The sequence below is a fragment of the Lynx rufus genome, unplaced genomic scaffold, assembly GCF_022079265.1.
Source record: "Lynx rufus isolate CCGP_SWC_20201006 ecotype Redwood Valley unplaced genomic scaffold, mLynRuf1.p SCAF_2, whole genome shotgun sequence".
Lineage (NCBI taxonomy): Eukaryota > Metazoa > Chordata > Mammalia > Carnivora > Felidae > Lynx > Lynx rufus.
Window position 1 is genome coordinate 34,719,972 of NW_025814834.1, and position 16,437 is coordinate 34,736,408.

Consider the following 16,437-nt stretch of genomic DNA (forward strand, 5'->3'; position numbering starts at 1 on the left):
TTTATTTTATTTTATTTTAATTTAATTTAATTTAATTTAATTTAATTTAATTTAATTTAATTTAATTTAAATAGCTATATGTGGCTAGTGGCTACCATATTGAATGGTGCAGCTTTAGGGTTTTTTTTAGAGAAGTTGATATTTACAATAAATGCACATCTTGAGTACTCAAATTTCAGATTTATACCTTGAAATATTGTTATAGTTGTTGGCCTAGTTTGAAAATTTGCAGTAGCAAAAACCATTTTTTATGATTTCATATGTTTCCCTGATAATTGTATAGCTTTGTTTATCCAGTAAACCCTAGAGAGCAGTTACCATAATTAGTTTTTCTCACTGATGTGTTAACTTATTTAATCTTAAAAAAACAAAAAACCAAAACTTTGACATAGGTACTTACATTATCCCCCTTTAATAAATGAGGAATTTGAGGCCATAAATTAGTGGAGTAATTTTTCCACAGATGCATAGCTGGTAGGTCATGGAACTGGAATTTGAACTCAGGCAGTCTAGAGTCAGACCCCCATACTCTAACCATTAGGCTGTACTGCCTCTTATAATCTGATTCTTTATAAATTGACAATTTCCGAAAAAGATACATGCTGTCAGCTAAGACACAATTTCTGCCTGTGTAGGCCATGGAAAGCTTATTGTACTTGGATGAGTACAGTGAGTTTGCTTCCTGGCAAGTAGTTATTGACCTTCAGATCACGTTCCAGCAGTTTCTTATTTTGTTCATTATGTTGTATTCAGGGCTTGCTAATAAAGGTTGCCATTACCATGGCCATCAAAAAGATAATTATTTCCTGTGATGTCTTTTTACTTTGTTAGATAGTCTGAAAGTAAGGCAGTATGGGCCCAAATTGAGCTGCATGCTGGAATATCAGCTTGATTTTTACTTTTAAGACTTTAATTTTTTTAAAGTAATCTCTAGACCCCACGTGGGGCTTGAACTCATGATCTCGAGATCAAGAGTCTCCTGCTGAGCCTACCTACTGAGCCAGGCAGGCATCCCTTGATTTTTGCTTTTAAATATACTTTCTATATACCAGATAATGGGATGGGTATAATATACAGTGGGAAAAAATCTATAGAATTATACATTGTCTGGTTAAATAAAAGGGAAACTTTTAGTACATTTATAACTACGTTCACAGCTACCTCCAGATACTAAGGTACTGAGAATAGTTAGGAAATCCATATTTACAAAATTTCTCTGTAACCAGCACTATTCTGTTTTTCAAATGAAGGTACTTGAATATTTTTAGGATTTTAGATATAGTAAGTAAAACTAAAGCCCAAAGGATTTAATTGATTTGTCCAAGGTCATATAAGCAGTGTGGTTCATTGATTCAACAAATACACAGAAGTACCTGCCATTAAGTCCAGATACCATAGTATGTTTGTTAGCTTTGAGTATATAGTGAATACCCAAATGTGACCAAAACAGAAAGGGACCATTTTCATATAACTTAATAATCTTATAGGGAAGATAGATATAATAAGTAATAAGATCTAAGAAGCCAGGTATAAAATCCAAAGCTCTAGGAAGGAAATGAACCATATTTGTTGGAATGGAAAGTAGTAGAGTAGGGAGAAAGGGATGCTATTTAGATGAAGTGGTCAAGAAAGGCTTGCTGAGACTAACAGGATTGGAAGAAGGCAGCTATTTGTATAGCAGTAGTAAGACAGCATTCTAGGCTGGAAAGAATCCCTGGGGTGAAGGGGTGCATGAAGTTATAGAAAAACTTAAGAGTATGGCCAGGACATAGAAAGCTGTGGGGAGTAGTATGAGCTACAAGAAAGGGGACAAGGTACATTTTTCAACCGTAGGTTTTGGAATAGGCATTAAGTTAAAATCCTAGTTTTACCAGTTCAACTGTGTTACCTTGTGTGGGTCATTTGACCTAATTTACACATTAATTTTCTTATCTATTAGTTGAGAATAACAGAGATTATTTTATAGTACCATATATAGTGTCAGGAAAATTAAGTATATAATACTTGTAGCAAACATTTATAGTGTTTACTTGTGATAAGAATTATTCTTTTTTTTTTAAGTTTATTTTTATTTATTCTGAGAGAGAGATAGAGAGCAAGTGGAGGAGGGGATGAGAGAGGGGAGAGAGAGGAAATCCCAAGCAGGCTCCACGCTGTTAGTGCAGAGCCCAGTGTGGAGCTCAAACTCATGAACCATGAGATCAAGCCAGCAGGTGCCCTGATAAGAACTATTCTAAGTACACAATAATTATATGAAATAAGTACTGTGCTGCTGTTATCCTTCTTTTTGAAACCAGAGAAATGAGGCACAGAGGGTTTAAGTATAGCTAGTAAGGGGGTCACTGTAGCAAGTGAGTACCCTTAAACTTAGACAGTCTGGCTCCAGAGTCCATGCTCAGAGTGGGTCCTGGTAATCCCTTAAGTGGGTTTGTGAGGTCAAAATTGTTTTTTATATTAATACTAAGACAGTATTTGCTGCCTTCATTGTCATTCTCTGATGAATACACAGTGAAGTTTTTCAGCAACAGATTGAATGTGGAAGTAATTATGAGATTTGCAAAAAAAAAAAAAAAGTAAAACAACAAATACTACTCTTCTCACCAAATTTGCTTTTGTTTGGGAAAAATAAAATTTCACTTTAAAACATGTCAAAAAAACCCCACTGTGTTAACATGTAATGGGCTTATTTTTTTTAATGAGTTAATAAACTTTTTAAATGTAGGAGTGAAAGGGGGTTCTGAGGCAAAAAGTTGATTTGCTGCTCTAACCCACTAGATTCTACTGCTTTATTAATCAGATAAATTATAGAAAACAACTGATACAATGTTCATACTTGATAGGCTCACTAGTAATTTACTTTTTCTTTTTTTTTTTTAATTTGTTTTAACGTTTACTTATTTTTGAGAAAGAGAGAGAGAGAAAGAGCATGAGCGGGGAAGGGGCAGAGAGAGAGAGGGAGACACAGAATCCAAAGCAGGCTCCAGGCTCTATGCTGTCAGCACAGAGCCCGAAGCGGGGCTTGAACCCATGAACCGCGAGATCATGACCTGAGCCGAAGTCAGACATTTGGCTGAGCCACCCAGGCGCCCCTACTTTTTCCTTACTTTTAAGATAATTTTCTTTACATTTTAACATTTTTGAAATCAGGATATGTCTTGACTGAATAAACTTCAGCTACCAGGCAAGTAAATTGTGAAATAGCAACAGTCATCCTTATTTGGTATTTTGAGAATTTAGCTTTGTGAATTCATTTATTCATTTATCATTTCAATTAATACTAGTAGCACCATATTGAGGTAAATTTTTTTATTAAAATTTTTTTTAATGTTTGTTATTTTTGTGTTACGTTTTTAATTGAGTTTCCATCTGTAAATTGTTGCTTAAAATGTCTATAAAATATCACAGTATAATATAGCTTTGCAGTGAATAATGGTCTCAGCCGAAGATTGCCTGACATGTGCCAATTAATTCAGAGAAAATTTGCCAGATCCCTCAGTCTCTAATTTCAAACCCGGACAAGGTTGATATTCCTGTTTGATGCATTTGGGAGACTATCTACCTGTCAAACGTTTCTGGGTGCTTTTTAAAGAAGCTATCAACTTCCAACCATATTTAATTTGGAAAAATAAAATTATTAAGCTTAATCACATGGAAAAAGGAGGCAGAAATCTCAGGTTTTATTATGGCCAAAAATAAAACTGTCATTACTGCAGGTGCTAAATAATTGAGTTCATGAGATAAGTAACTAAATCAATAGATGTTTGAGTACCTGTTATGTGCCTCACACTTGAGATATAGAACCTTCTCTGTGAAGTACGGATTCTAGTGGGAAAGACAGACAATAATAAGTAAACAAATAAGATAATTATGATTTTGCTAACTGCTGTGAAGGAAACGGACAGAATGATAGGGGATGGAAGGAAGAGGAACTTGGGGAGCCAATTTAAATATAGTAAGTAGAGGGAGCTTCTCTGAGGAAGTGACATTTGAACTGAGTCTAATCCAGACATAAAGAGAGGGCTGGGAGAGTGTGCCTTATGGCTAGTAGAACAAAGATGTCCAGAAGCATAAAGCATAATGTAAATTTTTTTTTAATGTTTATTTATTTTTGAGACAGAGAGAGACAGAGAATGAGCAGGGGAGGGGCAGAGAGAGAGGGAGACATAGAATCTGAAGCAGGGTCCAGGCTCTGAGCTGTCAGCACAGAGCCTGATGCGGGGCTCAAACTCATCAACTAAGAGATCATGACCTGAGCCGAAGTCAGATGCTCAACCGACTGAGCCACCCAGGCACCCCAGCATAAAGGATAATTTTAAAAGTCATATGTGATTATATGGATAAGCTTATGTTCTTGTCCTTTAAACATTTTTTCATTTTAATAAAGGTTTGTTTCTTATTTTCTACTTAAATTTGTTACTGAACAAATTACAGTCTTAAAATTAGTAGTATTGTAGAGTTGAAGAAATATGGTGGTATTTGGTTTTAATTATTAATACCACTGTATTTCTGTATTTAAAAGTATTACGTGGACTCTTGGGTGGCTCAATGGGTTAGGCGTCCGACTTTGGCTCCGGTCATGATTTTGCGGGTTCGTGAGTTCAAGCCCCATGTCGGGTTCTGTACTGACAGCTCAGAGCCTGGAGCCTGCTTCTTATTCTGTGTCTCCCTCTCTCTCTGCCCCTCCCCCATTCATGCTCTGTCTCTCTCTGTCTTAAATATAAGTAAACACTAAGAAAAAAAAAAAGTTAAAAAAAAAAGTATTACCTTGCAGTCATTTTAAAAATAGTATTGGTAGAAAAAAAAATAGTATTGGTAGAAACTAAAGTGATTTGATAAACAAATTTGTTTTTATAGAGGAGATTAGATAGGAATTTAAAATAATGAGTTTAACCTGAATGTGAGACTTTCTCTTTTTTTTTTTCTGAAGGATTACTTGGGGAGCTTTTTAAAATATGTATTCCAGGCTCTATATCAAATAGGGATTCTGAAGCAATATATATCAGATAAAAAGATTTGTGGGGTTTTTTTGAAAATAATATTTGGGTTTCTTTTTTATTTTAAAAGCAGTTGATGTTCTTTGTAGAGAATTGGAAAAAAATATTAATTTTAGTTGCTTTTCCTTGCCCTTTTCTATAAAGCAGTAGCATACATTTTAAAAATCTTCTAAACCTTGTAGTTAGCAAAAACATAACTTACTAGTTTATAAATTTTTCCTAAAACATAGAAACCTGGGTTTAAACCATTTTTATATTTTAAATATTTATGTTAAAAACTTTTTCATTTTGGGGGCACCTGAGTGGCTCAGTCAGTTGAGTGTCTGACTTCAGCTCAGGTTATGATCTCAAGGTTCGTGGTTTTGAGCCCCATATCAGGATCTGTGTTGACAACTCAGAGCCTGGAGGCGGCTTCAGATTCTGTGTCTCCCTCTCTCTCTGCCCCTTCCCGGCTCATGCCGTGTCTCTCTCTGCCTCTCAAAAATGAATAAACGTTAAAAAAATTTTTTTTAAGTTGCTCATTTTGACTTTTTAAAGTTTTTGTGTAACAATAGCTAGTTAGAAAACACAGTGAAGGGGCTGCTGGGTGACTCAGTCAGTCAAGGATCCAACTCTTGATTTCGGTGCAGATCACAATCTCATGGTTCTTAGGATTGAGCCCTGCATTGGGTTCTGCGCTGACATTGCAGAGACTGCTTGGGATTCTCTCTCTCTCTCTCTCTCTCTCTCTCTCTGCCCATCCCTAGCTCTCTCTAAATAAATAAACTTAAAAAAAAAATAATGAAAAATAACCACAGTCACAAGATAATATAAACCATACAGGAATCAACTTAATTGGAAATGTGTTGACCTACGTGAAGAAAAAATAAAATTTGTATTAAGATGTATAGAAGAGGATTTTTAATAACGAGCAATGCCATGCTTCTGTATGGGTTAACTCAATGTTGTGGAGATGTGATATGGAATTAATTTGTAAACTCCTATGAGAATGGAGTGTAGGAAAGAAACTTATCAATATAATTCTAATATTCCTCTGGAAGAAAGAAGCAGGCAATAATAAACACATTTTTAGGAAAAAGAATCTCTATACAAGAAGGGACTTGGAATATTTTTTACTAAGCTACAGTAATTAAAACATTATAGTCCTGGTGCAAAATTAATGGGAAAGTAGCTCAGAAATAGTTCCAAATGTGTGTAAGACTTTTTGTATGTGACAAAAATAGCATTTCAAGTAAGTGAGGAAAAACTGGACATAAAATATATTAGAACAATTTAGAGCTGTCAGGAGAAGAACATTTGTTAGATCTTAATCTCATATCACATTCTAAAGTAACTTCCAGATTGTTTAAACTATAAATGTCATTTCTAATTTTAGAAGATTCACACTTAACTAAACAAGCAGAGCGATTTTTAAAATATAATAACATATATCGTGGTATCTTATACATCACAGCATTTTGTGTATAAAATCTTTAATGTTTTGGCAATAGGTATGAATGTTGATACTAATTTTTATTATCTTAGTTTTAAAAGTCATGTATATCATATTAATAAATGCAGGAAAATTAAAGCTTTTATATTTAGATTTATTTAGATATTTTCATGCTGAGGTATTAGCTTTATAAGTAGAGTAGGGAGAAATTATTCTGTACATGTGACAGTCATGTGCTTTAAAAATACATGATTGGGGGCACCTGGGTGGTTCAGTTGGTTAAACGTCTGACTTTGGCTCAGGTCATGATCTCACAATATGTGAGTTTGAGCCCTGCATTGGGCTATGCTCTGACAGCTCAGAGCCTGGAACCTGCTTTGGATTCTGTATCTCCTTCTCTCTCTGCCCTTCTCCTCCTTGAGCCCTGTCTCTTTCTCAAAAATAAACCTTAAAAAAAAAGATGAAGTATGGTTTTGAGAGTTTATTTATATTTGGCTATACTATCAATAATATTTATATCCTGTGACCTTAAAATTTCAAATCCAGTTTTTACAAGTGATACTACAGAAAAGAACAGAAAATACATAAATAAGTATGAAGATGTTCATTGCAGCATATTTTTTTTTTTTTTTTGTAGTATAGGAAAATTGAAAACAACCTATGTGTTTATCAGGAAACTATTAAATGGTAAGTTTTGGGCTTAATTGCTCTGTGGCTGTTAAAAAGAATGAGATCTATAGGTCTTCCATATTTCTAGCAACTGAAAAAAGCATATTGTAGAAAGCTATATCTGATGGACATGTGACTATAAACTATATACATGCGCTTATATATAAACATGCATATACATAAATATATATTTGAAAGAAAAATAAATACCAGATGGTTGACTCTGTTTAATCTTCATGGGTGGGATAGATAGTTGGGATTTCCTTTTTTTTTTTTAACATACATATACTATTTATAATATTTGAACATTATTTAATAATTGACTATCAACCATTAATTCATATTTGTAGCTAAATATATTTATAAAATTATAAAGATAACAGTTGATATGCAGGGCAGAAATCGCTTTTTAATTTTCCAGGAAATAAAAAATTAAAATCAGTTGAAATCCGGCCATAGAGATACAGGAGTTTTTTTAAGTTACAATTGGTTTATTGGAAATCAGTCCTTGGTGTCACCACTACAATGAAATTATGCTTTTCTTCCTTACATGGTAATAAATATATCAGAAGTATTTACCTTCTTTTCTGGAGTACTCTTCAAAGAGGATGTAAAATTCTCTTTTTCTTCTTAATCTTGTGGTCCACTGAGCTCATTAGAAATGATAAAGTGGTAGGAAGAAGATGCTATAAATTATATTAACAAAGCAGCCCCTTTTGTTTATATCTTCATAAGAGACTTGAGGAAAGGAAATACTAAAGGGAGATGAAGATATTAGAATTTATACTTAAATTATTTCCTAAGAAACTAATGTAGGTTTTGTTTTAATATACTAAATTTGATGCTTAATAAAAATGTAACCTGGGGCACCTGGGTGGCTCAGTTGGTTAAGCGTCTGACTTAATCTCAGTTCAGGTCTTGATTTCAGGATTGTGAGCTCAAGCCCTGTGTTGGGCTCCAGGCTGGGCGTGAAGCCTATTTAAAAAAAAAAAAAAAAAAAATGTAACCTAGCTTACTTATTTTTCAGGTACTTTGTAAGTCAAAAACATTTCTTTAATTTTTTTTTTAATGTTTATTTCTGAGAGAGAGAGACAGAGCATGAGTGGGGGAGGGGCAGAGAGAGAGGGAGACACAGAATCAGAAGCAGGCTCCAGGCTCTGACCTGTCAGCACAGAGCCTGACGTGGGGCTCGAACTCACAAACCGTGAGATCATGACCTGAGCTGAAGTTGGTCACTCAACTGACTGAGCCACCCAGGCTCCCCAAAAACATTTTTATTCTCAGTAGCTGTTCAGGTATTTTAGTTTCCAGAGACTTGGTAGGAATTCTCAGAGCAAATGCTGTGGCAAGACTGAAATTTCTTTAGTCTTCATACTATTGGGAAATTTGTAGCTAGATGTGAAAAGGATACTAGTCCTCTCTCTGCATTGTAGCCAGGTGAGCTTTTCAAACCTTGAATCTTATAATCCATCTGCCTAAAATCCTTAGTCACTTTCTATGCTTAAGGCAGACTGTAAATTCCTGTTTATACCATCTGGGCCATGCCTACCTTTCTACACCCTCAACGTTTGTCCCTTGCTTTTTGGTCAATTGGATCTTCTTTCAGATTTCTTGTGTTTTCTTCTTGCCACAGGGCCATTATATACGCTGTTCCCTCTTTCGAGAATGCTCTTTTCCTAATTCTTTAATTCTACTGATCTTTGTTATCTCACCTTAACTGTTGCCTTAGAGAAGTCTTCTTTGATTCCCTCATCAATGTTAGGTTCCTTTTATTATGCTTTTGTGTGTCATGACTTCTTATTCTTCATCTCTTTGCAAAAATGCATTTAGTTTTCTGTACTAGATAAATGCTTCATTATAGTGACTTTCCATCTGGTTTTATCATTGTATTACCAGCTCCTAGCATAATGGCTGTCATTGTTGGTGTTTAAGAAATACTTACGGAATGGATCAATGAATTTCTGACTAAGTCTTGCCTTTGCTTTAAAGTTGTCTCCTGGAGTTCTGAGCAGCTTTCAGAGGCAACTACCTTAGGGTATTTAGACAATTGTTCATAAACATTTTTTATTGAGGTATAATTTATGTAGAGTCAGAGGTACATTAATCATAGTTCTGTCATGGAATCCATTTTTAGGTGAAGAACGAGGTTTCAAAAGGTAGTACCACTTAACTGTTGTTTAAAAGGAAAAAAGGGAATTCTGACATTGATTTGAGCAATCATCATAATAAATGTGGGAACCTCACAAAATTACTTCTTTGAAGGCCATTGTCATTTGGATGTATGGCTGTGCTATATTTTGTGAAGGTTTTTTTTTTTTAATTAATTATTTAGACCTCATTTATTTTAGTTTTTTATTTTAATTTACATCCAAATTAGCATATAGTGCAATGATGATTTTAGGAGTAGATTCCTTAGTGCCCCTTACCCATTTAGCCCATCCCTCTCCCACAACCCCTCCAGTAACCCTCATTTTGTTTTCCATATTTATGAGTCTCTTCGGTTTTGTCCCCCTCCCTGTTTTTATATTATTTTGTTCCCCTTCCCTTATGTTCATCTGTTTTGTTTCTTAAAGTCCTCATATGAGTGAAGTCGTATGATTTTTGGCTTTCTCTGACTAATTTCACTTAGCAAAATACCCTCCAGTTCCATCCACGTAGTTGCAAATGGTAAGATTTCATTCTTTTTGATTGTCGAGTAATACTCCATTATATATATACACCACATCTTCTTTATCCATTCATCCATCAATGGACATTTGGGCTCTTTCCATACTTTGGCTATTGTTGATAGTGTAATTTTTATTTATTTTGAGAAAGAGCAAGCGGGGGGGGGGGCAGCAAAAATGGGGGACGGACAGAGAGCGAGAGACCAAGAGTTCCAAGCAGCACAGATCCCACTGTGAGGCTCAAGCTCACAGACTGGCGATCATGACCTGAGCTGAAACCAAGAGTCGGATGCTTAGCCGACTGAGCCACCCAGGCCCCCTGTGAAGTTATGTTTTAAGAGTCTTATTTCTTCAGCAAGAGTTTGTAACTTGAGTGTCCCTGTCTATTAATGAGCTTTAGTTGATCTGAACTCCCAGAAATTATTTGCAAAATTGTGTATGTATGGGTATTGTGTTTATCTTTTTATGTAGTGTTTATTAATCCTTTTTTTCTGAAATTTTATTATGGAACATTTCAAACTTATAATAAAGTAATGATATTAGTGTAATAAAACATATATACCAGTTATTCAGCTTGAATGGTTATTAATTCATAGCCAGTCATATTTCATCTATACCTAATTAGCTTTCCTTCTTTGACTCCTCCTGCTCCTGCTCCTGTCCTGATTGATTGATTGATTATTTATTTATTTATTTTTATTTTTGAGAGATAGAGCGCTAGCGCAAGCAGGGGGAGAGGGGCAGAGGGAGAGAGAAAGATCCCAAGCAGACTCCATACTCAGCACCGAGCCTGACGTGGCGCTCAATCCCACGACCCTGGGACCATGACTGAACTGAAATCAAGAGTTGGGCACTCAACTGACTGAGCCACCCAGGCGCCCCTGCCCTGATTATTTTAAAGCAAGTCTCTGACACATTTCACCAGTAAATATTTCAGTATGTAACTTTAAGAAACAAGCAGTATTAAAACAAAAAACAAAAAAAAAAACCAACCTAACTATAATAGTTACCAAATATAAAAATAACCTATGATAATTCCTTAATTTTATATCATCAAATAACCAGTCATGTTCTGCTTTCTCCAGTTGTATCATACACTTTTTAATTGTTTGAATCAGAGTCCAAGAAAGATTCATATGTTGGTTATTGATTTTTTTTAATCTGTTAGGTTTTCCTACTATCTTTTTTCCCTAGAAATTTATTTGACTAAATTCATCAGTCTATCTTAACAGCATTTGGTATTTGAAAGTAAAGGAAATGTCTTACTCCTAACAGCATTTGCTATTTGAAAATAAGGGGAATGTCTTACTCCTCTTCATACTCCTTCCTTACATCGTACTTGATATAGTGCATTATAGAGAGACATTAAAAAGTCCTTTTGGAATTGAAGGGGGAGAATTAGAAAATCTGATTCCTTTTTATAGGGACAAATTTAATGTGAAATTTGACACACTTTTAGGAAATACTATTTTTTTTTTATTTAAAAATTTTTTTTTCAACGTTTATTTATTTTTGGGACAGAGAGAGACAGAGCATGAATGGGGGAGGGGCAGAGAGAGAGGGAGACACAGAATCGGAAACAGGCTCCAGGCTCTGAGCCATCAGCCCAGAGCCCGACGTGGGATTCGAACTCCCGGACCGCGAGATCGTGACCTGGCTGAAGTCGGACGCTTAACCGACTGCGCCACCCAGGCGCCCCAGGAAATACTATCTTTTAATAAAGAAACTTATTTCAGGGGCGCCTGGGTGGCTCAGTCAGTTAAGCGGCCATCTTCGGCTCAGGTCGTGATCTCGCGGTCCGTGAGTTCGAGCCCCGCGTCGGGCTCTGTGCTGACAGCTCAGAGCCTGGAGCCTGTTTCAGATTCTGTGTCTCCCTCTCTCTGACCCTCTCCCGTTCATGCTTTGTCTCTCTCTGTCTCAAAAATAAATAAACGTTAAAAAAAAAAAGAAACTTATTTCAGTTGCTTTGAAGACATTATTCTCCCCTCAAAGAAGTTCTTTATTTTTTCTAGTTCTTAACTTTTTTCTTTTTTTCAGTACTTATTTAGTTTTGAAAGAGAGACAGAGTGTGAGCAGGGAAGGGGCAGAGAGGCGGAGACAGAAGATCCAAAGCAGGCTCTGGGCAGACAACAAAGAGCCCTATGCAGGGCTTGAACTAACAAACTGTGAGACCATGACCTCTCCCGAAGTTGGACGCTTAACCTACTAAGCCACCCAGGTGCCCCTAGCTCTTACTTTTTGAGCCTTTAAATTAAATTAAAATCCAAGACCTTTTCATTGTCTTTCTCACTTTAAAAATAATATAGGCTGTTTTAATTTTTTTCTGTAACTCAAGAGTTACACATAATTAGAATATCCTCAGTATTCCTTACCTCACAGGTAAACACTTAAAAGAGTTTAGTGGATATATTCGTCCAGGCTTTTTTCACATTTTATTTAGTTTTTTAATGGAATTATAGTTCACGTAATTGTACAACTTGCTTTTTCTACTTGGATATTTTTCCATTATAGAAAAAATATAAATCTACCTTCTTTAAAGCCCTTATTTGTATAAACATTTATAATCAGTGTGCTGAATATATGACCCTTGATTTCTAGCTTTTCTATATCTGTCATTTATAATCTGTCACATGGTTTGTTGTATGAAATGTAACTTAATTCCAATTGTATATTTGGCAGAAGCTCTAAGCATAGACTATTCATTTGTCTTGGGTAATGTGCAGTTTGATTTTACTCAGTAAACTTATTTTTGGTTTTGGTTTTGTTTTATCACAAATCTGTTTATTGGAATAGTTTCGTACTCATCTTGAGTCCGGGTGCTTTAAGGGCTTCTGTCTGAAGGAGCATCCTTCTATAAGCCTTGCTTTTCCTCCTGTAGGCTGGCAGAGGACAGTGGAACAGCCAACACACAAAACAACCATTTGTGCGTGGCTAAAGATGGTGGTGATTTTGTAGCATCCTGGGCACTTCACGTCCATGAAGTAGGAGTTGGGGCTCTGCACCAGGTGTTTCTTCTTGTACTTCCTCTTCTCTTCCAGGACAGGTGGAGGAGGTCCTTCACAAGGGGCATGTTCTTGTGAGGAAGTATAAACTTGTTTTTGCCACTTTGAAATATATTTCTTGGGGAAAATATAAAAGTATTAGGAAAAGAAGTTTCAAATATATCCCTGAAAATAGAATTTATTTCTTAAAAATAAGTTTTGTTTTAATTGAGCTCTAGTCTAGAAGTGAGCCTTCTTATCTAAAATATATACAAGGTTAGTTTTTCTGTTAGTGAAAGGTGCACATCCTTTACCTTTGGTAGTTTCTTTAAGTACATGATGCCATCTTCAAGTTTGGTGCTTTTTTTCTTTCAGAGATAAAAAAAAGGACTAGAAGTTAGAAGAAGATGCTGGGATCTGAACGTGGTGTTGTGGAAGAATGGTTATCAGAATTCAAGGTAAATTGGATTGGTGATAAGAATGTATCATATGATTCTATATGTCCATAATTCAAACAGTGAATATGTGCTCTGGAGAAACTGAAACAAATGTTATGATATGAAGTGGAAATGGCAAAATATGAAATAATGTGTTTCTGTAATTGTAACTCTTTAAAAAGGCACTAAGGTGAATAATGGCTAGAAGGTAATATGGAAAAATAAAAATAGTTGTTAGGATTGATGAGGGGATATATCCATTTTTAAATATATTTAATAAAAAAGGGGAAGCTTCCAAGCTTTAATAAGGCACAGACATAGGATTTGTGTCTTATATTTTTATTTCCTGTAATTAAAAATCATTCATTGATTTTATTTAAAACTATATAACTTCTGAACACTAATAGAAATACATGTTTCATAAGTATAAAATGCAAGAATAAAAATATATTCTAGGGGCGCCTGTGTGGCTCAGTCGGTTAAGCATCCAACTCTTTATTTCAGCTCAGGTCATGATCTCACAGTTCGTGAGTTTGAGCCCCACATCAGGCTCTGCACTGAGGGCGCAGAGCCTACTCGGATTCTCTCTCCCCCTCTCCCTGCCCTCTTTCCCTCCCCCAAAATAAATAAAACTTATTAAATTATATGTGTGTGTGTGTGTGTGTGTATTCTATACTTATTTTTTTTTAGACTAGGTTAGTTTTTTTGTTGTTGTTTTAGTGTTTTTATTTATTTTTGAGACAGAGAGAGACAGCATGAGTAGGGGAGGGGCAGAGAGAGAGGGAGACACAGAATCCAAAGCAGGCTCCAGTCTCTGAGCTGTCAGCACAGAGCCCGACACGGGGCTCGAACTCCCAGACTGTGAGATCATGATCTGAGCTGAAGTCGGATGCTTAACTGACTGAGCCACCCAAGCGCCCCTAGAGTAGGTTAGTTTAAAGTGACCCTTTTCAGCAAATCTTGGTACATGTGATTTCTAATAATTTTTCATGGTTGACTAGTTAGAAGAACTGTACACTATAACATCCTAACTTAATTTGTCTTATTAACTCTAATGATATTTCTTGTATTAATTATCTTTACTTTTCTTAGTTGACTCTATCATAAATCTTTTCAAGAGAAACTGAGGTAAAATATATTTCCTGACTTCCCAAATACTAAGTTTGCTTTTGATTTCCTTTGATGTTTCGTTTAGGCGTTACCTGACACTCAGATCACCAATTATGCAGCAACTTTACACCGGAAAAAAACACTGGTCCCAGCCCTCTATAAAGTTATTCAAGATTCGAATAATGAGGTAGGAAAGCTTATAAGAAAAATAATTTCAACATAGTAAAGTGAAATATGTGTACTAAAACACATATGTAAGTTTTGTAGTTTTCCCTCCTCTTTTTAAAAATCCTTCTTATGGAACTGGAAAACTTTCTTTCTACTGTTTTTCATTCTGATAGTTGCTTTGGCTTTCCCTTTCCTTCCCTCTTTATATTTTTAAATGTTTTGACAGATTTGTTCCTGTTGAGGACTGTATGTTTTGAGTCTTGATCTGAGTGACCATCATCTCAGTAGATTACTTATTAATTTGAAACTTTTCTCTGTTTCTGTTTGGGATGTTTCCTTTTCTAGAATCCAAATGTTAGCCTTACACTGATTCAGTTTTTTTTTATTTTAAGTATGTTTGCTGTTATTTTATTGACAGTGTGGAAGTGTATATATTACTCTGATCAGTGAACTCAAACTGGTAACATGAAATGATGCTGCTAGTAAATTTAGCTTGAAAATGATTGGAGAAAGCACTATTTAGCCTAAATAGTTAAGATCAATAAACTTAGAGTTTCCTGTTATTCAGCTTTGTGATAGAAGAAGGAAAAAAAAAATTCAGCTGTTGAATCTATATGTTAATTTATGCAAAATACACACATTATCTTTCCATTAACACAATAGTATGACATATAGTTTTATCACCACTGGATTCATGTATGCTTTAAAATGAAAATGAAAGGAACACACAGGAAAGTAGCTTCTTATCTTCCCAGATACAGCCTCCAAGAGTGCCTCTGCTGTGTACTGGAGTGAGTTTGAAGAAGTTCAGGTAATCATCTCCTAACCAGCAGCTTAATTTAAAGTGCATCTTAATTTTTGTCCTACCACTAAAAGCTTGCTTTATTGACCTCTTTCTTTACTATCTCCTAAACTTGGATTGGCTCTCAGTTAGGCTTGCATCTGTTGCTGTTTATAGCAGCAATTGCAGGATTCATTTGCTTCTTTTTCTCTTGCTGTGTATTTATGTTTTATAACTTTAGGTGTAGTAATGTATATATATTCATATCCTTTTTGGTTAGGAGTTTTCAAAATTCTGTTTGAATAATGAATGTGTGTTATTTCCTACCCCTTGTTTTGCACTGTCTTAACATTTAAGCTTTGCTTATTAAAATTTGTTTTATGCTTTCTCTTTACATTGTAAGCTCTTCATGAGCAGTGGTCATATAGTCTGTATTTGTTACTTCCCTAGAATCTAGTATATTATCATGTACATAATGAACACTTAGTAAATATTGATTAGAAGAATAGTGAAACACAAAATGAGATTCTAAAATGCTATCATTTTCATTAACACTCACAAGTATATAAAAAGGATTGGTTTCCTTTTTTATACTTTAGAAGCTCTGACATTAAAAAAAGCTATTCACATTACTTTATATTGTAATACTTCATAATAATGTATGAGACCTTATCATAGGTAGAATTGGGAAATTACAGCTTGAGAGATAAAAGCTCAACAATAATCATTATAATCAACCAGTTGCCAGAGCAGAGCTGTCTTTCCATCTTTTCTCCTGTCAGGTTGTAAGGTTCTAACCATGTGGTCATATTTCAGAAAAGCAGAATGTAGAGCTCCATAGGATCTCAAACTAATTCTGGATTTCAGTTATAGAAGGAGGCCCCTTTTAGTCCTGATTTTATTGTATTCTGAAACATAACTGTTTTACTTAGTTAACGGGAAATTATTTCAGAAAATCGTCACATGCCACATATAATATTAATTGAAGCTTATGGTGATCTTACAGTTTTGCTTTAAAGACCTTAAAAGTTCTTAAGAAAGTGTATTTCCTAGTTTAGTATTACATATCATGGCCAACCTGTACTGCAGCTGAAATTTTAATCTCTACACCAAACATATTGCTTTATTTCTCATTTCCTTTGTTCTAGAGGTTTCTACACCAAACATATTGCTTAATTTTCCTCATTTCCTTTGTTCCA

The 16,437-nt window shown here is 35.1% G+C and overlaps 1 protein-coding gene and 1 pseudogene across 4 annotated transcripts in view; one reads left to right on the forward strand and one right to left on the reverse strand.

Annotated features, from left to right (window-relative positions):
• HYCC2 (hyccin PI4KA lipid kinase complex subunit 2) overlaps positions 1-16,437 on the forward strand; it is an 88,841-nt gene that overhangs the window by 31,659 nt on the left and 40,745 nt on the right. For 3 of the 4 annotated variants that reach the window (XM_047083836.1, XM_047083839.1, XM_047083837.1), the window contains 2 exons: positions 13,118-13,200; positions 14,375-14,476. In XM_047083836.1, the coding sequence (XP_046939792.1) occupies positions 13,150-13,200; positions 14,375-14,476 (153 nt within the window). In that variant the 5' untranslated portion in view covers positions 13,118-13,149. Of the gene's footprint in view, positions 1-7,063; positions 7,114-13,117; positions 13,201-14,374; positions 14,477-16,437 lie in introns of all 4 variants that reach the window. The other variant, XM_047083838.1, reaches the window with a different exon arrangement.
• LOC124514162 (40S ribosomal protein S27-like) lies at positions 12,563-12,831 on the reverse strand (annotated as a pseudogene).